The sequence below is a fragment of the Myotis brandtii genome, unplaced genomic scaffold (genome assembly GCF_000412655.1).
Source record: "Myotis brandtii unplaced genomic scaffold, ASM41265v1 scaffold62, whole genome shotgun sequence".
Lineage (NCBI taxonomy): Eukaryota > Metazoa > Chordata > Mammalia > Chiroptera > Vespertilionidae > Myotis > Myotis brandtii.
Genome location: NW_005370366.1, coordinates 2785777 through 2806999, shown reverse-complemented (window position 1 = coordinate 2806999; position 21223 = coordinate 2785777). Strand labels below are relative to the sequence as shown.

Here is a 21223-nt window from a genome sequence, read left to right as displayed (position 1 = left end):
TGCCCTAGAGTCTAGAGCTTGCCATGTGACTTGCTTTGGCCAGTGGGATATCAGCATACATGAGGCAGACAGAGGCTTGAAAAGTGTTGTTTGTGCTACGGAGCCTGCCCTCTTTTGTTGCTACTGTGAAATCTTCTGTTACTATACAAACGAACCTGAGCTCACCTGCTGGATGACAAGAGACACATGGCTATCACGCCGGCTGACACCAGGCCAGGTATGTGTGTGAGACCATTCTAGACCATCTTGTTCCAGGGAAGCCAGCCCAGCAGAGAACTGCCCAGCCATCCCACAAACTATGAGAAATAACACATGCTTGTGGTGTTAAAACACAAAGTTTATTTGTGTTTGTTGTACAGCAAAAGCTATCTGATGCCAAGGACTTCTTCAGGATGGATTATATCTATGTGGTTACCTCCATTCCTAATGCAAAATCCTAAAATTCCCTATAATAAAAGGGATATTGAGAACAAGAGCAAAGATAATAGCAGACAAGCGATGTCAATACATTTAAGAGGATGGAAAATCGATAGTGGCATAGTAAGTGACCTAGCCAAAGTGGAGGAAGCGACCACTGAGTAAGAGTGATGGGCAGCAATATCTGAAAATATACTTATTCTACGTGCTGCTCTTGATCCCTTGGTGAGGTACTTAATCCTGGGTTGGAAATCATCTTCCATGACATGGAAGGGCATGGCCTCAGCAGTGGACTCAGTGGTCCTGCAGCAACCTGGGGCAGCTTACACACAGGTGAGGGACTGCAGGAACCAGCGGTCATGAACACACTATGTACTAAACTCTTGAACCTTCAGGCCCTCTCCCTACCCTAAGAAATCAAGTAGCTGGCACCAGGAAGTAGCACCCTATTCTCTCACTAAAGAAAATTAGAGATTTATTACTTAGAGAAATTCAACCAAATGGAATCCAGACTTGGGTATCCTAGACATAATGGAGCATAGGAATACAGGGCTGCAAATGGCACTGAAGTGAGAGGCAGCATCCCAAAACATAGGATCCTTAGTTGCCCTCCCTGTCATACTTTATAAACATCCTAGAGGTGTTCTGAATAACCACAGAAATGGCTAAAACACCATCACAATACTCACCACTAAACACCTGCCAGTGGCCTTTGGTGCAGGCCTTTGGTACACTCACCCGACTCACCTCAAAGCATCTAACTGGCTTTCTCATGTCTCAATTAAAGATGAACACAGACAAGTCATCCAGACATTTGAGGAAAAGCCTCTAAGCCAGGGGTGGGGAATGTCCAGCCCATGGGCCATATGAGGCCTGAGAACTCATTTGGTCTGGCCCTGCCAAGGCATCAGGAGTGAGTTAATTAAATATTTGACCAAATGTAGCAGGCTAATTTTTAAGTGGATAATTTTGTACGGTCTGCGAATGATGTTGTAAACATCCAAATGGCCCTTGGCAGAAAAAAGGTTCCCCACCCCTGCTCTAACCTGACATATGTAGACCAAACAAACAAAAAGCCAGAAGGAACTAAAAGCAAGGAGACACAACACAGAAAATAGAAGGAAAAAAAAGTTATAAATGCTTTCAGAGAGATGAAAGAGATGATAATGCATCTGTGAAACACAAAAAATTCTATAAAAGAGAAATAAATACAGAGGAGCTCCTAAAAACAAAAATTTTTGAGAACTAAAATAAACATTTCAGTTGAATTTAGAAAAATCATCCAGAAAAACCCCCAAAAAGACAATAAAATGGGCAATAGGAGATAAAACTTAAGAAAATAAGGGTCTCAATCCAGGGGACATCTGACTGAATGGTATTGCAGAATGGTGAAAGAGAGAGGACCAACTTACTTTTTAAAACTATAAAAAAATTTCCCAGAACTCAAGTCCATGAGTTACATACAATGAATGAATATCACATTATTGTGGAATTTCAGAATACCAGAGATAAAAAGATCGGAAATTCTTGCAGAATTAAAAACAAAAACAAAACCCAACATAACAGACTACAGGCAAAGAACGGGAGATAAAAATATCATTTAACTTCTCAAAAGTAACATTAGAAGCTAGAAGACAATGTTTTCAATATTCTAAGAGAAGATGATTTCCAACCAGGATTAAGCACCTCACCAAGAGCAGCACACAGAGTAAGGATATCTTCTGACATTGCTGCCCATCCTTCTCTCTCTCTCTCTCTCTCTCTCTCTCTCTCTCTCTCTCTCTTTTATAGAAAGGTGAAGATTTATTAAAGAACAAGTACCCCCTCCCCACGTGGGGAGGGGGAAAGGGTCCCCCATTCTTCTCTTTTTAAAAAAAAATATATTTTTATTGATTTCAGAGAGGAAGGGAGAAGGAGAGAAAGATAGTAACTGCTGCCCATCCCTCTTACTCAGGAAGGAAATGAGGTTGTGCTCTGCCAAATAGAGAGAACAGAACAAGAAAGGGGATAAAGATAAAACCCCTACAAAAATGAAGAGTCAAGGGAGGCCCTCTGATAACAGCTACCCCACAGTAGCCAAGCTGGGTGGAGTGAAGAGAAGAGGCAGGATGTCTATCAGAGGGGACATAAATTAATGGATTCTCTGAAGCATTCAAGAGGAGTTTTAATCTATGTGTTAGCATATGTGAAGAATTGTCCTAGACGTCTAAGCAAATGAAAAACGCAATTTTCCCCAGGAAAATACTACATAAAAAGGTAAAAACAGCCAAACCGGTTTGGCTCAGTGGATAGAGCGTCGGCCTGCGGACTGAAGGGTCCCAGGTTCGATTCCGGTCAAGGGCATGTACCTTGGTTGTGGGCACATCCCCAGTAGGGGGTGTGCAGGAGGCAGCTGATCGAAGTCTCTCATCGACGTTTCTAACTCTCTATCCCTCTCCCTTCTTCTCTGTAAAAAATCAATAAAATATATATATATTTTTTTAAAAAGGTAAAAACAAAAGAATATATAATCATAATACATTTCTTGGTTCAATAGTGAACATCATTTAACAGTCATAATAATGTAACATTGACTTGATTTAACCAAACATTGTAATATAACTTTAGGAATGAAGGGGAGAGAAAAAGTGGAGTGTGAGGGGAGTGCAGAGGTAAGGGACTTAAATTTTCATATACCATAACAAGAAGTCAAAAAAAATTTTCTGAAACAGATGAATCAAGAACAAGCAGCAAAAAACATTTTATTTAAAACTTTGGAGGCCACCAGGAAAGAGCTAAAATATGAAAGTAGTTCACTGTCTTGGGACTGCTGCTGCTTTTAAGAAGCTGTCTTTAGTATCATTTCACTTTTTAGACCTTGTGCATGTCTTCTTTTATAACATAAAATTAATCCTATCTAATAAAAGACAAAAAGGGTAATTAACCGTACCTCTGCTACGCTTCCCATTGGCTAATCAGGGTGATATGCAAATTAGCTGCCAACAAAGATGGCGGTTAATTTGCATACACAGGCTCCAAGCGGTGGAGCGAAGCCAAACAGCCCTGAAGCTGCTGAGCTGCGAGGCCTCACCGCCCGGGATCAGCAGAGCCACGAGATCTCCCGGCACCGGGTTCAGCGGAGCTGCGAGGCCTCCAGGCCCCTGGAGCAGCGTGACGGGGGCAGCGCCGCAACCCACAATATGCAAATTAGCTGCCAACAAAGATGGCGGTTAATTTGCATACGCAGGCTCCAAGCGGTGGAGCGAAGCCAAACAGCCCCGAAGCTGCTGAGCTGTGAGGCCTCACCGCCCGGGATCAGCAGAGCCGCGAGATCTCCCGGCACCGGGTTCAGCGGAGCTGCGAGGCCTCCAGGCCCCTGGAGCAGCGTGACGGGGGCAGCGCCGCAACCCACAGATTGGCCCTGCTCTGTGGGTGACAGGGGGCGGCACCCCAACCCCCTGATCCGCCCTGCTCTGTGCGTGACAGGGGGCGGCACTTCAACCCACTGGTCGTGACAGGGGAAAGCGCCCCAACCCCCTGATCAGCCCTGCTCTGTGGGTCACAGGGGGCGGCACCCCAACCCCCTGATCCGCGGCTCTGTGTGTGACAGGGGGCGGCGCCGCAACCCCCTCCCCCCATCAGCCCTGCCCTGAGCGTGACAGGGGGCGGCACCGCAACCTCCCGATCCTCCCTGCTCTGTGTCTGCAACCTCCCCATCGACCCTGCCTTGAGTGTGATAGGGGGCGGTGCCCCAACCCCCCAATCGGCCCTACCCTGAGCGTGACTAGGGGTGGCATCGCAACCTCCCGATCCGCCCTGCTCTGTGCATGACAGGGGGCGGCGCCCCAACTCCCCAATCGGCCCTGCTCTGAGCCCGACCAGGGGCTGCACCTAGGGATTGGGCCTGCCCTCTGCCACCCGGGAGCAGGCCTAAGCCAGCAGGTCGTTATCCCCCAAGGGGTCCCAGACTGTGAGAGGGCAGAAGTGGGGCTGAGGGACATCCCCCGCCCTGCCAGTGCACAACTTTTTGTGCACTGGGCCTCTAGTGTTAAAATAAGAGCCCTTAAGAAATAAAGCAAAGATTTACTAACCTTTTTTTTCAGTTCATGTGTATCACTAGAAATGAATTCAATCACATATGGCATCTCAATAGACATACTCAGAGAGAAGCTACCAAAAACAAAGAAAGTTGTCTTAGTCTAATATCTTAATATTAAACAGCTACCTGTGTTTGTTTTACAAAATTTTAAATGAAAATTTAAGCCATAAAAAAACAAATGCCCATTGTATGATTAATTGTCAGGTTTTATATTTTAGGTACTAACCTTTGCTGTGTTCCTATTTCCTTTATACAAATCTTCTCCACTGTATCCTGTTAAACACACACACACATATGTATAAGTATCAAGTTTTACAGTAAGACTCAACTGAATGTAATGTCACCAAGGCCACAACCTACAGCAGCAATGAGACCTGGTCTCACTTTGCAGCAGGGAGACATTGACCATTTGTTCATGGAATGACAGTGAGTTCTAAAAGGTAACTGATAATCAGGAAAATTTATGACCTTTCCAACAGTATATACACACAAACACGCATGTACATATACACACAATTTATAAATACACACCGAGTAGGAAGTCTGAATAGATATAAACCAAAGTGTTAACCAGTAGCTTTGGGCTACTATGTCTGGCGATGGAATTAAGGATGGTTTGAATTTTCCTCTTTGTCCTAGCTTGTTTGGCTCAGTGGATAGAGTGTTGGCTTGCGAACCAAAGGGTCCCAGGTTCAATTCCAGTCAAGGGCACATACTTGGTTGCAGGCTCCTCCCTGGCCCGGGTCCTGGTCAGGACTCCTACAGGAGGCAACCAATCAATGTGTTTCTCTCACCATCGATGTTTCTGTCTGTCTTTCCCTCTCTCTTCTACTCTCTCTAAAAATCAATGGAAAAATATCCTTGGGTGAGGATTAACCAAAAAAACAAAAACACTTTTCCTCTTTGGCTTATTTGTATACTGTGGGCTTCTCTGAATTCTTAACGATGAACATATAACATAGACACAAACTTTTTAAAGTGACTAAACAGAATAAAAATATGCCCATTACGCATATTTGTCTTTATTCTTTTTGTTTTACAAACATTATATGGAAACTTTGCATTATATGCATTTTTTATTCCTTATGCATAAATCACACACACACACACACACACACACACACACACACACACACACACACAAAGGGTTCTTTAAATCTTATCTTAAGCACACGAACCTGGGTGTTTTCGTTCAAAGCTTTGTCCTGTTGCCAGGGTGCGACGGTGGCGGGCATGAAGAAGACGGCCACAGTACCTTGGATGCTGAGTTCCGTGATGTAGGTTATTTTGATAAGAACCTTAGCCTTGGGGGGTAAGTTTCCAACACTTACAGTAAAGACATCCTGAGACAGAAATACATTACTTAGCTTGTGACTCAAATGCATATCCACTCTATGCTAGTTAACCCTATTACATGAACTACTAGAATTTCAACCTGCCAGATTCTTCCTCAGAAAACAAGAATAGAGCCTACAAGCCAAGCACTGGTGGTGTAAAGGGGGACTCTTTTTTTTTAAATATATATTTATTGATTTCAGAGAGGAAGGGAGAGGGAGAGAGAGATAGAAACATCAATGATGAGAGAGAGTCATTGATCGGCTGCCTCCTGCACGCCCCCAACCGGGGATCGAGCCACAAGCGAGACACGTGTCCTTGACTGGAATCGAACCCGGGACCTTTCAGTCCATAGGCTGATGCTCTATCCACTGAGCCAAACCAGCCAGGGCTAAATGGGGACTCTTAAAGCCACTCCCCAGTGGTGGGGACAGGGTGACGTCTAAAAGGAGCACAGGGAGAGGAGGCCCCTTGGCAACAGGACCTGTCTGGACTAGGGAACATCACCCAGTGGCCTCTCCACCCCAGAGGCCCCACATGCAGGGCTCTGAGCAGGGACCCCCTCCATGCTGCCCTTCCTGAAAGAACTATGGAGGCCTCTCTGACCTCCACAGCCTCCAATACCAGTTCCACCAGCGGCTGTAGAACCAGAGCAGTTTTCACTGAGTTTGGCCTTCACATAATTCTTTTCCCCTATAGTAAATTTATCACTTTATGTTTTAGAGAGAGGTATTTCACTTTCTTTCAATGGAATATCGATAATCACTGCATAAAGACAACCTCATGACTATTTATGGCTAGATGTATTTTTTTCTGATACACAGAGAACCTCTTAACCTCCCAACCATATCCTCCATTCTACTTGACCATGTTGCCATGAAAATGTAACATGTTTAGATGAGGAGTGTATAACATTAATAATTAGACAGATTTAAGGGATGGATTATTAATTTTGGCATCAAGGATACCTACTATACCTACTTGCAGGATGGGGATAAACAATGAAGAGATGATTATTATTCAATAGTGCTCATTTTTTTAAAATTTTACTAAATTCATTGGGGTGACACTGGTTAATAGATTACGTAGGTTTCAGGTGTACAATTCTGTAATACATCATCTGAATACTGCATTGTATGTTCATCACACAAACTCAAGTCTCCTTCCATCACCATATATTTGACCTCTTTTACCTTTTTCTACCCACCCTCATCCCCTTCTCTCTAGTAATCACCATACTGTTTGCTTTTAAAAAAAAAAATCTCTATTGTTGAAAGTATTCATACTATTTGCTCTTAAAGGAAGTGTATAAAAGCCTGAGGTTCATTTGAGAGACTGACACTTAATCATGTGGGGTTGCAATGCTGCTTCTGCGCAGGATATAAAAGGATGAAAGATGTCACTTCCATTATAACAAGTTAGATAGTCTATAAAATCATATAGACACATAAAATAATATCCTTCTGATACTTGGAAACACTGTATATATAATATATAATGTATATTCCTATATTATATTGTCCATATAATATTATATATAACATCGCATATAATGTTATATATTTATAACAAGTATACATTATATATTTGTTATTGTACTTATTATATACTAACAAATAAATAATATATACAGAGTGGGGAAGAAGTAGATTTACAGTTGTTTATATAAAAATTAAAGCAATAAATAATACAAGAATAAACTGTTTCATGTACTCACAACTGTAAACCTACTTTTTCCCCACCCTGTATTTATATAACATACTAGAGGCCCGATGCACAAAAATTCGTGCAAGAGTAGGCCTTCCTTCCCCCGGCTGCTGGCACCAGCTTCCCTCCAGCACCCGGGGCTGGGCTTCCCTCCTCTGGCCACTGGCAGGCACCCGGGACCCGGGCTGGCTTCCCTCTGGCCCCGGCTTCGTCAGGAAGGACATCCAGAATGATGTCTAGAAGACATCCGGTCTAATTAGCATATTCCCCTTTTATTATTATAGATTTAACACATAATAATACACATACAGTTGACCCTTAAACAATGTTGAGATTAGAGGCACTGAACTCACATGCAGTAAAAGAAATCCATATATAACTTTTGACTCCCACAAAACTTAACTACTGTTCTAATAATCTATTTAAATAAAACCCTAATATGCAAATAGACTGAACGGCGAAACAACTGAACAACCGGTTGCTATGATGTGTGCTGACCACCAGGGGGTACACACAGAACATGTCAGGCATTGGCCACGGCAGGATGGTGGAGCAGGTGAGCAGGGGTGCCAGACCAAGGTGGGGTGCCAGTCGCTGTCATCAGGCGAGCCTCTAGTGGTTACTGAAAATACTTTGCTCCCGGGGGCGCCGTGGTCCCGCTGGGCACTCGCACCTGCTGCTGGCACTGGCCCCACTTGCACCTGCTGCTGGTGCCGGAGCTGCTGCTCACAACTGCTGCTGGCACTGGACCTGCTTGCACCCACAACAGGCACTGGAGCTGCCATTGCCTGGCGCCGGTCCCGATAGCTTGGCGCCATCAGCTGGTGTGAGCAGCACTGCCAGTCCCGATCGTCCCTGAGGGCTTCTCCACCTACCCCTGATCCTGAGGGGTGATTGGGGCAGCAGCTGCCACTCTCACCCACTGATAGCACTGGCCCTGCTCGCGCCTGCTGCTGGTGCTGGCCCCAATCGCTCCGCACCATCACCGGGTGCAAGTGGGGCCGGCACCTTCAGCATGTGGGAGAAGCGGCGGGAGCAAGGCTGTCAGCAGACAGGGGACTGGGGGCCTTGGCAGGAGGAGCCAGGTGAGGGTGCAGAGGATGGGCTGAGACCCACACCTGTGCCCACCGCAGCCTGGCGGCCCACAGTTCCTTTCAAGTTGCACGAATTCGTGCACTGGGCCCCTAGTGATAACATAAACAGTTATTTTGCATGTTATACCTATCATACACTATATTCTTACAATAAAGTAAGCTATAGAAAAGAAAATGTTAAGAAAATCATAAGAAGAAATTAGATAATATAGTACTATATAGTATTTATTGATATTGTAAGTTTATGTCATCTGTTTTTTTTATTTCACTAAAATTGTTTCCATACAGTACCAATCCTTCTACTGTTGCTTTAGTTTCAGTGCCTGTATCATAGAAGCATCTATGTCATAAAAGAAGTCAAAAGCACTCATGATGCCCTAACTGGTTTGGCTCAGTGGATAGAGTGTCGGCCTGCGGACTGAAAGGTCCCAGGTTCGATTCTGGTCAGGGGCATGTACCTTGGTTGTGGGCATATCCCCAGCAGGGGGTGTGCAGGAGTCAGCTGATCGATGTTTCTCTCTCATTGATGTTTCTAACTCTCTATCCCTTTCCCTTCCTCTCTGTAAAAAATCAATAAAACATATTTTTAAAAAAAGCACTCATGAATAATTGGAACCCTTCTGCCAGACTGTCTGATTTCACTTTGTTTTTTGGCAATGCTTCTTCTACGTCTTCTTCCTCATCATCTGGCTCTGTTTCCGAAGCACTCATCTCCATCAAGTCATCTTCTGTTAATTCCTCTGGTGTGGTGTCTATTAGCTATTCAACTCTTCCAGATCCATATCTTGAGACCCTTCACCACCCACTTTTTTTGGTAATCCTTCTTCTACTGTGGCTTTAGTTTCAGTGCCTGTATCATAGAAGGATCCATGTCATAAAAGAAGTAAAAAATACTCAACGAATAATTGGAACCCTACTTAGAGAGAGGAAGTGGAAGAGAGAAACATCGATATGAGAGAGAAACATCTATCGGCTGCCTTCCGTACACTCCCCAACTGGGGATCAAACCGGCAACCTTTCGGTGCATAGGACAACACTCAACCAACTGCGTCCATCTGGCTGGGCACCACCCACCTTATTTTGCCATGCCCACAATCTTCCATGATTTCCTTGAATGGCTCTGTTGTACATCCTGTGAAGTCCCACACAGCATATGGACACAGTTTTCTCCAGCAGGCATTTATTGCTTCTGGCTTGATGGCTTTCACTGCATTTTCCATAACAATGATGCATTTTCAGTGGTGTAATCCTTCCAGATTTCTGTGATGTTGTGGTTATTAGGGTTCTCTTCCATAACATTGACAATCCTTTCCATAGAGACCATGTGTAATGAGCCTTAAAGGTACTTATGTCTCCTGATGACTTAGAGACTTGTGTTTGGGGAAAGTAGACCACTTTGACACCTGTTGAACACTTGGGGTTCTGGGTGGCCAAGGGCAATGTCCAATGTCAAAAGGACTTTAAAAGGTAGCCCCTTTGTCGCTGAAGCAAGGTACTTCCCCGACTTCAGGGACAAAGTGATGAAACTAATCCAGAAAAAGCGTCCTCATTATCCAGGCTTTTTTTTCCTGTTGTAAAACCAAAAACTGGCAGTTGGTTTTTATCTTTTCCCTTCAAGGTTCAGGGGTAAGCAACTTTATAGCTAAGGGCAGTCCTCATCATAAACCCGAAGGCATTTGCACAAAACAGTAGAGTTAGCCTGCTGTCACTTCTTCCATAAGTCCTGGTGTTCACTCACTTCTCTTCCTTACCTACATATATTTTATACATTCACTAGAGGCCTGGTGCACGAATTCATGCATGGGTGGGGTCCCTCTGGGTCAATTCTGCGGGGATTGGGCCAAAACCCGCAGTCCAATGCCACCTGCAGCTCCTAACTGCCGCTTCCCGCTCATACCAGCCCCCTTGTGCCTGCCACGGGCTCGCGGCCAATCAGTCCCAATCGGGAGAGGCTCATGCTGTCGCAGCAGCACTCGCCAGCCATAAGACCTGCATCTGGTGCCCTCCCAAGGGGAGCTGCCTGCGGGATTGGGCTGAAACCAGCTCTCCGACATCCTCCAAAGGGTCCTGGATTGTGAGAGGACACAGGCCAGGCTGAGGGACCCCACCAGTGCACGATCAGGCTGGGGAGGGACAGCACGAGGGCTCCAGAGTGTGTCCAGCCCATCTTGCTCAGTCCCAATCGGCCAGACCCCAGCAGCAAGCTAACCTACCGGTCAGAGCATCTGCCCCCTGGTGGTCAGTGCATGTCATAGCAACTGGTCGACCAGTCAACTATCTGCCCCCTGGTGGTCAGTGCACATCATAGCAAGCAGTTGAGCAGCCTTAGCATACCATTAGCATATACGCTTTGATTGGTTGTTCGGTTTTTCTGCCATTTGGTCTATTTGCATATTACCCCTTTATTATATAGGATGATATACCTAACTTTTTCTTTTCTTTTTTCTATGATTCTAGGCTACATGGTTCACCTGTGAGTTTTTTCAAATTGTCACAGCCTCCCAAATTTTTTCAATATATTTACTAAAAAAAACCCATGTATAAGTGGACCTGTGCAGTTCAAACTCATGTTGTTGAAGGGTAAACTGTATAATAACTTATAATATTTATATGTTATATATTATTATGTTACTAATGTAATATAGTATGAGAACATTATAGTCACTGGATGGCAAAATACATTCTAGGGTACCCAAAGGCTTGGGTTAGCAATGGTTCTCTCTAGACTTTACCCAAAGGTAATATCCTTTGTGAAAACTTTTTGTTTTGTGGGTCATATTCCTGGGGAAATATGTTAGCATCAAGGAGGAAACATGCAGACCAATCCATTTGTGACAATAACCCCACACTGTTTAGTGGCAGTCTGTCAAAAGAAGCCAGGCTTTTTTTTATACATGCACTTCAGCAAGGGGACTGTGACTGGTTAACAATTACCTCTTCCTTGCTTACTCCCCATTCTGCAAATGGAAATCTTAGATGTCAAAAGTAATCATTTATTCCTTAAATCTATTTTAATCTTAATAACTAAACATCAAATTTTCACAATACTATGGCAATCTGCAATACTCAGAAGTGATACCTGAAACCTATGGCCTATCTTTAAAAACAACTAAATATCTACTCAAGAGACACTAGTTAGAAGCTGACTGCTTGCAATCTAGTATCTACAGAGACACACTGAAAACATTTTATATATAGGAAAAGAAACCCAGTGGACATGATAGCTGTTCCTTCTTCCAGATTCTCCATATTTAATTCCTATGAAAGCAAATAATCAGAAAGAACAGAACCTGGACATATCTCAGGATCCTGCAGAAATGCCTCCCTGGGTTATGATTTGATGAAAACAGAATAAATTGCTAGGTGAGCTTAGTTCTAGGAAACATGTAAATATATTACACACTTTTAAAATTATTATTTTTAAAAATATACATTTAATTGATTTCAGAGAGGAAGGGAGAGGGAGAGATAGAAACATCATTGATGAGAGAGAATCATCAACTGGCTGCCCCCTACAAGCCCCTCCTGGGAATCAAAACCCCAACATGGGCATGTGCCCTCCCGGCCAACCACTGAGCTATGCCAACCAGGATTTATTATTAATTTTAGAAAGAGAGGAAGGGAGAGAGATAAAGAGAGAGAGAAACATCGATTTGTTGTTCCACTTATTTATGCATTCATTGGCTGATTTGTGAATGTGCCCTGACCAGGGATCAAACCCACAACCTTACAGTACACAGGATGCCACCCAACCAACTGACCTGCACTGGCCAGAGCTATATTACACTCTTTTATCAGAAGGTGAAAATTATGTATCTCAAATGTTTTCTTTTTGTTGTCATTTCTGGGAAACTCGGTTCCCAATGACAGAGATGGCTCTTATTTGTTTGGTTACATTATTTAGATAAGCCCAATGGGTATGATCAGCTTGACCTCCCCTTGCTAATAGTATCTGAAAGTGTAGAGCCAAAATAATTTAAATTATCCTAGTTTCTAGTATGAATTTTATATTTCAAATAATTTTTCAACTCCTTTTCCCTTTCTAGTAAATGTGCTAGACTAATGGATGAATGTCCAGCCTTACAGGTGCATCCTGGTCCATCAGGTAAGCGCCATGGCCTTGACTGATGGCTTCTCGGTATTCTCGGTGGGCAGCCTCCTTCTCTTTGATCTGGAAAAGATTATTTTTATACCAGTCATAATATGAATAGTGATTTCAGACTTTACTAAGGAAAACTTCATCATTAAAACCTATGCAAAAAGAGAAAACTAAGTGTTTGTCTAAGATGAAGGGAAATATATAAAATGATCATCAATGATCATTCTTTTTTGTTTGTTTGTTTTGTTAATCCTCACCCAAGGATATTTTTCATTGATTTTTAGAGAGAGTAGAAGGGAGGAAGAGAGGGAGAAAAGAAGAGAGGGAAAGAGGAGGGAGGAGGAGGACGGGAAGGAGAAGAAGGAGAAGAAGGAGGAGGAGGTGGTGGAGGAGGAGGAGGAGGAGGAGGAGGAGAGAGAGAGAGAAACATAGATGTGAGGGAGACACATCAATTGGTTGCATCCCACATGTGCCCTGACCGGGGCCAGGGATCGAACCTGCAACCCAGGCAAGTGCCTTTGGCTGGGAACCAAACCTTTGACCCTTCGGTGGATGGATCAATGCTCTAACCACTGACCAGGGCAATGATCATCTTTATCTAATAAGAGTTTGAATCAGAAAAGGCCAACTAATGAGAATTCTCTTTAAGTTGAGATAAAAATATGTAAGTCAATAGTGAAAAAAAAGAGTTTAGGACTTTATGTTGAACAAAAAAATAATTGAACTTATCTTAAATTTAATGAAATGTTTGTTACTACTGCAACTGTGAGCTAATCCTTACAATAAAAAAAGAATGAATCAACTGTTACTTCTTTTGTTACAATTTTTCTTTACAGTTAGAACAATAGCCTTCACTTGAGTTTGACTTTTTTTTTTCCTGCAAAAAACTTTATTATTTCCATTTAGTCCAAGGCATGGGAGAGGGCTCCAGGGTGGTTATAGGGATTTTAGTGGTTTCATGGAGACACTCAGGCAGAAGCCAGACACCAGGAAGATGCAGAGTGGCCCCTCAAAGTTCTCCGGGCTGCAAGGGCTCCTAATCATGTTTGAGGGCGAGCCTTTAGAAGAGATATATGTCCAGCCCAGCCTGGGGGCCAGCCAGCCCACAGAGATTGGTCAGATGGCTGCCCATCTTTTTGATGAGTTTCACCTCCTCATCCAGGTTCTCCAGGAAGTCACAGACATCAGGGTCTGTGCAAATAGAACCTAGAACTCAGGGCATGGCAAAGGGCCTGGTTCTGGTTCTTCTCCATGGCCATGCTGTCATGGCATCCTGAATTTTATCCCCCTCATCTTGGGAAGGCGTCTGCATGTCCTGGAAGAGGCGAGATAGAGGCACTGGTTATGGATCCTAAAGAGACGGTTGGTGTGCTCAGGCTTCTCCTCAGCCAACTCCTGGAGGAAGTGGCCCATGCCCTCCAGAGCCACATCATTGGAGTCGAACTAGAAGCCCAGAGAGAGGGAGGTGTAAGAGACCCACAAATGCAGGTTGACCAGGCAGTTGACAGCAGCTTCCACCTCAGTAGACTAATTCTGATGAATTTGGGAGCTCATGGTTGCTTGGCAATAAGAAGTTAAATTCAAAACACGGTGTAGGCTGGTTTCAGAGGCTGAGAATGGCTGAAATGTTTCCAAAGATGGTGACTGGAAAAGAGGTTGGAGGGTGCTTGGAGGCTGGAAGAAGGAGTGTCCCTGGGTCTGTCCTGTCCAAACACTATTGGAGCAAGAGACAGATGGGGGAGGGGCACCGAGGGCACTGCCCAGTTTGACTATTTATTTATCTGTTTGTTTGTTTTCCCAATTTGACTTTTATAGCAGGATGCAGAGGATCGGTTTTTGCAAAAATCTATAAGGGCTTCACCAATTTTCTAATGTGCTTCTCTTAAATTTTTGATAATGAAATCACACTTTTTACAAAGTGCCCAGGCAAACAATTTGCAAGGCACTGACCAATAAAGAGTGGACAGGTAGGAGCGAAATGAGGTAATCAAGGAGGGATTTGTGAGTGGAGGCTAACTGCATAAGTACTTAGTTCTTCGAAGAATACTTTTGTTTTATAAGGCTGCTACTCAGCCCCACACGATAGGGATGCCAATAAAGAAGAGTTGGGTAAATGGAAAACTGATGTTAGAACCAAAGAGCAGCCACAGTGCATTTTCTCCCCTTACCTCTCCCACTATGTGTTTCTCATTGATGAACGCTTGGAAACCACATACGGCTGCCTTATCATCCAAAGGAAAAATATACTTTGCCTCAATGGATACAGGGCTCTGATTTGTGTACGTCTGAAAAACAATGACCTAAAGAAGAAAAAACATCCATAAACTTGATGAAACCGTATGGAACCATTTGCAGAACTACTCTGAATGAAATCTATTATGCCACATCCAATGACTGGTCCCTGTAGGCCGGTATAAGGCCTGAGCCTCTTGCCTCATTTCAGAACATCTCAGAGCTCCCCCTGAAACTGTCTGAGGACTCTGGTATGCCTGTGTCACAGTCCACATCTCCTTCTGCCAGGTTCTGCCTCCCATGTTCTCTTACAGATGTCGCTCCAGAGAGCACTTCCCAACAAGCTTCCTGAAAACAAATCTCCATCAAGTGTCTGTTTTCCAGAGAATCTGACCTATGATGTCTGTAACTGGTCCTCTTCAGTCAATTGTCAACAAGGTGGCCTGTGTGATCTCAATCATATCCTCTGCCAAACATCTTTGAAAGGTTTCCATTTTACTCAGAGTTGAAGATAGTATGTCCTGTGTCCTGATGTGAGCTGCCTTCCCCCAACTCAACTCTCTGACCCAATTTCCTACCATGCTTCCCCTTTCCACTATGCTCCAGCCACAGTGGAACTCTTTGGTGTCCCTTGACTACATTAGATCCACTCCTACCTCAGGACCTTTGCACGTGCTGCTTCCTTTGCCTGGAATGAGCACCCCTCAGAAGTCCATAGGCTTTAGTCCCTCATTTCCTACAGATCTGTGCTTAGATGTCATCTCAGTGAGGCCTTCCTTGGCCATGCAACTTCCAAGTTGAAATCCTTCTAACCTGTACAGCTCCCATCCCTACCTGCTTTGATTTTTTCTCTAGCACTTACCACCATTTAACATGGCGTGCATTTTATTTATTGATCACATTTATTGCCTGGTCCCCCAATGCAATGTATGCTCTGTGAGGGCAGAGTTTTCATACTGTTTATTGCTGTATGCACAGAGCCTAGAACAGTCCCCAGCATGTAGTAGGTGCTCAGTAAATAAATGAATTTGAAAAATGTACATGTTTTGTTGAGTTCATGCAACTATAATCCAATGCTCATTTATGATTGACATACATTTGGCTTAAGTATCATAAAACCACGAAGCGCTTACCTGGGCTACAAAGTCTATTATTTTCCCCTTGATGTGCAGGTCCTCAAGAGGAACTGAATTCCCAGAGGTGTCCTGGAGACCAGCCTTGATGCTGCTGAAAGGTTTGGTGTCTGGTAACTGGTAATCTATACATTAAAAATATTAATGTTACCTTTTAAAACCATTCTTGAACTCTCTATTTTTATTATCTTGATTTTTAATCCTTCTCCTCTCCTTCATACATGATACTTCAGGAGAAATGGACAAACAGCATTTTATGATTTTCAGTAGCCAATGTAAAGAATGAGGGCAGCATTGTCAACAGACACTCTGTCTTTTAAATCTACAGATGTTGAGAGGTCGTCTTGAAAACCTAGTCATGCCGCTACTTGAAAGGCATATGTTTACCTTTATGTTTAAGCATACACACAAGTACATCAAGGTCTTAAGAAACTCTGAAAAAGAGTAGCTTAGGCTAAATCTAGATAGCTGCACTCCCTGGCTTATACTTTAGAACTAGTCAGTCACTATTACTTTTGTTCTACAAAAGTGTGAGAAATATGAGATTCCCTAGACTTTTTATACAAGGAAGACTAAATCAAACTCCTAATACAGTATATTGAAAAAATGTTCATGTACTATATCAGGTAGTACAAAAATACAAATATGGTTAGAGGTATATACTCTTCCCAGACTCATTATTTTTTCTGTTTGTTTTTAACCCTCACCCAAGGATATTTTTCCATTGATTTTTAGAGAGAGTGGAAGGGAGGGGGAGAGACACACAGAGAGAAACATCTATGTGAGAGAGATACAATCGATAGGTTGCCTCCTGCATGTGTCCCGACCATGCTGGGGATTGAGCCTGCAATCAAGGTAAGTGCCCCTGACTGGGAATCAAACCCGCAACCCTTCAGTTGGCGGGCCAACACTCTAACCACTGAGCAACTGGCCAGGGCATTAAACTGCATTTTAAGTGGCTAATTCTGAATCCTTCACAAGCACATTCTATTCTGGTTCTTTTTAGTAAACTGTTTCCTACAATGTATCTTTTTTCTGTTTCCAAACACAAGACATTTTCCTTAATCTACAATATGCACCAGCTGTTAACTTTCAAAAAGGAGGGAGAACATTATTCACCTTCCATTTTTGCTATCATTTATACCATCCCTAGTAACCCATCATTCTAACATGAAAAACTCGTTCTTTCAGTGTCCTGGCCTACTCTATTTCCTAATAACCTGGTAGAGTAATCCTTTCCTATGATCATCAATGGAGACCCTCAGTCATATCAACAAATTTAGAGAAGAGGCTGTGAACACAAAATGCACTATAATTTAGATAACAGTTTTACATTTATGCTTTGCCAATCCCCAGACTCTCAAATTTATATCATATTGTATCTTAACATTAGTGTTATAATTTTACCCAGTTATGTGGATCTAAATAAACCCCACCTGATGAAGTAGGTTCTTTCATACCTAACCCTGAGGCCATCCTAGTGAAAATTGAAAAGTATGTAATAAAAGCATAACATCAACAGATTTTAAACTTCATGCTGTAAGTCATCAATAACAATGTAACCCTTCTAAGAAACCTCAAATAATTGAATAAAAACATTGTATAAACTCAAAATAATTATACCTTTCCACAAATTTTCTTGCTCTATTGACAGACAACATTCTAATGAGTTTGAGTTTTAAATAATTTTAACTTTTAATTCTCTCAGGAATTTAACATCTGATATTGGTTAATCTTCAATAGTAAAAGAATTAATATGAATTTTCTTATGTAATTCATTGAGAAAACGGATTTAAACATATCACTTTCATTATATTTGTAATGTTTCTGTCCAGTAGGAATTCTTTGGTGTATCCAGTTCATTGCTAAAGGTTTTGAAATATTTGTATAGTTTCAAACTTATGTGAATTCTGTCTTGACCACAGGTTGAACATTTTTTTATAAAGCTGATCACACTCAATACATTTGTAAGTTTTCTCCCAAGTAAGAATTCTATTATATTCTATGAGGCTTAAAGTTTGATAAACATTGTCATACATTTATGTGCTTTCTCTCAAAGATGTATATTCATCAAGTGAGGTTATAGGCTTTGATTATAGCCCTGTTTATAGGCTTTGTCTCATACATGAGTTTTACATGTTTTCTCTCCACAATAGAGTCTCTGGCTTTCAATAAGGCTTGAACACTTGCATATGTTTTACCTCAATAATATGTATAAAGGTTTCCTTTTACTTTTTTAAAATATATTTTTATTGATTTCAGAGAGGAAGGGAGAGGGAGACAGATATAAATATCAATGATGAGAGAGAATTATCGATCAGCTGCCTCCTGCACACCCCTGCAAGCCCACAACCCAGGCATGTGTCCTGACCAGGAATCAAACCATGACCTCCTGGTTCATAGGTCGATACTCAACCACTGAGCCATGCAGGCTGGGCTCCTTTTACTTTTATTCAAAGCTTGAGCTTTGGATAAAAGCACTGTCACATAAATTAGGTCTATAATGTTACTATTTAGTATGCATTTTCTGGTGCTCAGTAAGGCTTGCAAATCATGTAAAAGCCCTGACACATACACTACATTTGTGAGGTATCTCTCCAGTATGGCTTTTCTTATGTTGAGTAAGATTTGACCTCTGTGTAAAGGTTTTACTACTGTCACCACATTTTTAAGTTTTCTCTCCTATATAGATTCTCTTATGACTCCAAAGTTGTGAATGTCTGGAAAAACCCTTATCACATTTCTTACATTTATGAGAAATAAATGTATGAGTTCTCCGATGATCTGTAAGGCCTTAAGTTCAATAAAAGTCTCACCACACAATTACATTTATGTGGTTTCTCTCCGGTATGTATTTTCTGATGCCTAGTAAGGCTTACAAATTGAGTAAAGGTTTCTCTCCAGCATGGATTCTCTTATGTCTAGTAAGGATGGAACTAACAGCAAAGGCTTTTATGCATTCATTACTATGTAAGGATCCTCACCAGTATGGATCTCTCACAAGTCTAAATTTAAAAACAAAACACCTTACAACACTCATTACATTTGTAAGGTTTCACTCCATCATGAATTCTCTGGTGAATTGCAAGACTTGAATGCCCACTACACAATTTGCCACATGCTACATTTATATGGTATCTCTCCAATGTGGATTTTCTGATGTGTAAAACGTGAGCACTGATTAAAATCTTTGCCACTCATGATGTTTGTAAGGTCTCTGTCCAGAATGAACTGTCTCATGATTCCTGATGTTTGAGCTTTTGCTGAAAGTCTTCCTACAGTCCTTACATTGATAAGACTTTCCCCTAATGTGTATTCTCCTGTGCCATTTTAAAATCCTCCTACATTTATTGGACATGTTTTTGATACTGAGAAAACCTTTTGTGGTGAAGCTGAGGAACATTGTTGATAGATTTCTCAACTTTATTGCAGTCACAAATTTTCTCCTCATTTTGAAACATCTGCAATTCAGTGAGGTGTACCTGCATACGTAACCCAATTCTATTTTCCAAACACTTTATATACTTGTTACGTGCATCACTGATGTTATTTTTCAGTTTTAACCAATTCCTTGTAAATGGCTCGTCATGCATAGAATATTGGTATGTATTACTTCTTACAAAAAACACTGTGTTTTTGAGGAAAATTAATTGAGAGTTTATTATATTCATCTTTTGTACAACTGAAATTTTTGCTATAGGTAAAAGGCACCCCTTTTGCAATTTCCTGCATCACATTGCCACTCACTCTCAAACTCATGTATATTTTCCCAGTTTTTCTTGAGGTCTAAACCCTTGGTGCCATGGCTTTCATTTTTTTCTAATATCAATGGATTGTATAATTCTCCTTTATTAATTTCCAATCTGGGTAATAGTTACTTTACTTCAAATCCAGCAGGAAGTCTCTAGTAAGAGTCATTCCTTCCGCTTCTTTCCTCTTCCTCAGGGATTTTTTTTCAGGTAAGATTATTCTCACTAGGCCCGTTTCTCCCCACTCTGAAGTCATACATTTTTGATTAAAAAAAAAAATACTTTGATCACAGTTAAAAATGTTTGTGTGTTTTTACAATGCTACTAATTAATGTTATAGTAGTTTGGGCTTATGATTTCCTAAGAAGCTTTCATCCCCTCTATTATTTGTACTACTAATAGGTAAGCTGCATGTTACAATTTTGGGGGGTGCCTTCACTTAGCCCATGCAATCCTCACAGCAGCACTGTGGTGTGGATATTGGTCTCATTCCCCTTAGAGAGAAGCTGATGCCTGGAGATGTTATATGGTTTGTTGAAGATCACAAAGTCTAGTAAGTGACACTTGAACCCAAGCTTCCTGATTCTAAAGTTGAACCCTCTGTCTATCCTATCAGCCTCCATTACACTTTTTGCACATTGACATCTTAAATCTATCAGTGGGTTTGTGGCTATCTGGAGGTGGATGAGCTCAGCTTCGGTGTGTCAGTAAGTAGCATAATTTTGAGATCACTTTAAACTCTCTCAAGCATCCAGGTTTTCATTTTTAAAAATAAAAAAGGAAATGAACATTTATGTCTGAGGTTATAAGTAGCTACCAAACATGAATATTAATTCCATTGAAAATATAATATTGAGTTCTATAATATTACATGAAACAGCATTCAAGAACAGTGTCTTGGACAAAAACCAAGATGGCGGCATAGGTATAAACACCTGAAATTGATGCCTCGCACAACCACTTCAAAAATACAACTAAAAGACAAAACGGACATCATCCAGAACCACAGGAAGGCTGGCTGAGCGGAAATCCTACAACTAGAAGGAAAGAGAAAAGCACAGAGACTCAGAGGAGGTGCGGAAGTAAAGTGCAGAGGTACGGAGGCGCACGTGCAAAGGGCTGGCAACTGAGGACACGGTTGTCTTTTTCAATCGGGAGGGAGACACACGCTTCTGCTCTGAACTCCAGTTCCGGGTAAGTCTCTGGGGACCCAGACTCATACAGGAGAAACTGGACTGTCTGGCAGTGGACGAAACTCGAGGGCAGCTTTCTCTCAAAGGTGCTTGCAGCGATTACCGGGACACTGAGACGCGGGACCTCTTAGGGTAGGACTGAGGATCTGCCATAGCTGTTTGCTCCGCCCTGTTGATTCCCTGAGA

General features: G+C 42.2%; 1 protein-coding gene across 1 annotated transcript in view; it reads right to left on the bottom strand.

Moving 5' to 3' along the window:
* PARP4 (poly (ADP-ribose) polymerase family, member 4) overlaps positions 1-21223 on the bottom strand; it is a 122002-nt gene that overhangs the window by 52916 nt on the left and 47863 nt on the right. Inside the window, exons 15-20 of the mRNA XM_005880019.2 lie at positions 16096-16220; positions 14899-15030; positions 12716-12802; positions 5674-5838; positions 4722-4768; positions 4488-4566 (exon numbers count right to left, since the gene is read on the bottom strand). Coding sequence (XP_005880081.1) covers positions 4488-4566; positions 4722-4768; positions 5674-5838; positions 12716-12802; positions 14899-15030; positions 16096-16220 — 635 coding nt within the window. The remainder of the gene's footprint in view (positions 1-4487; positions 4567-4721; positions 4769-5673; positions 5839-12715; positions 12803-14898; positions 15031-16095; positions 16221-21223) is intronic.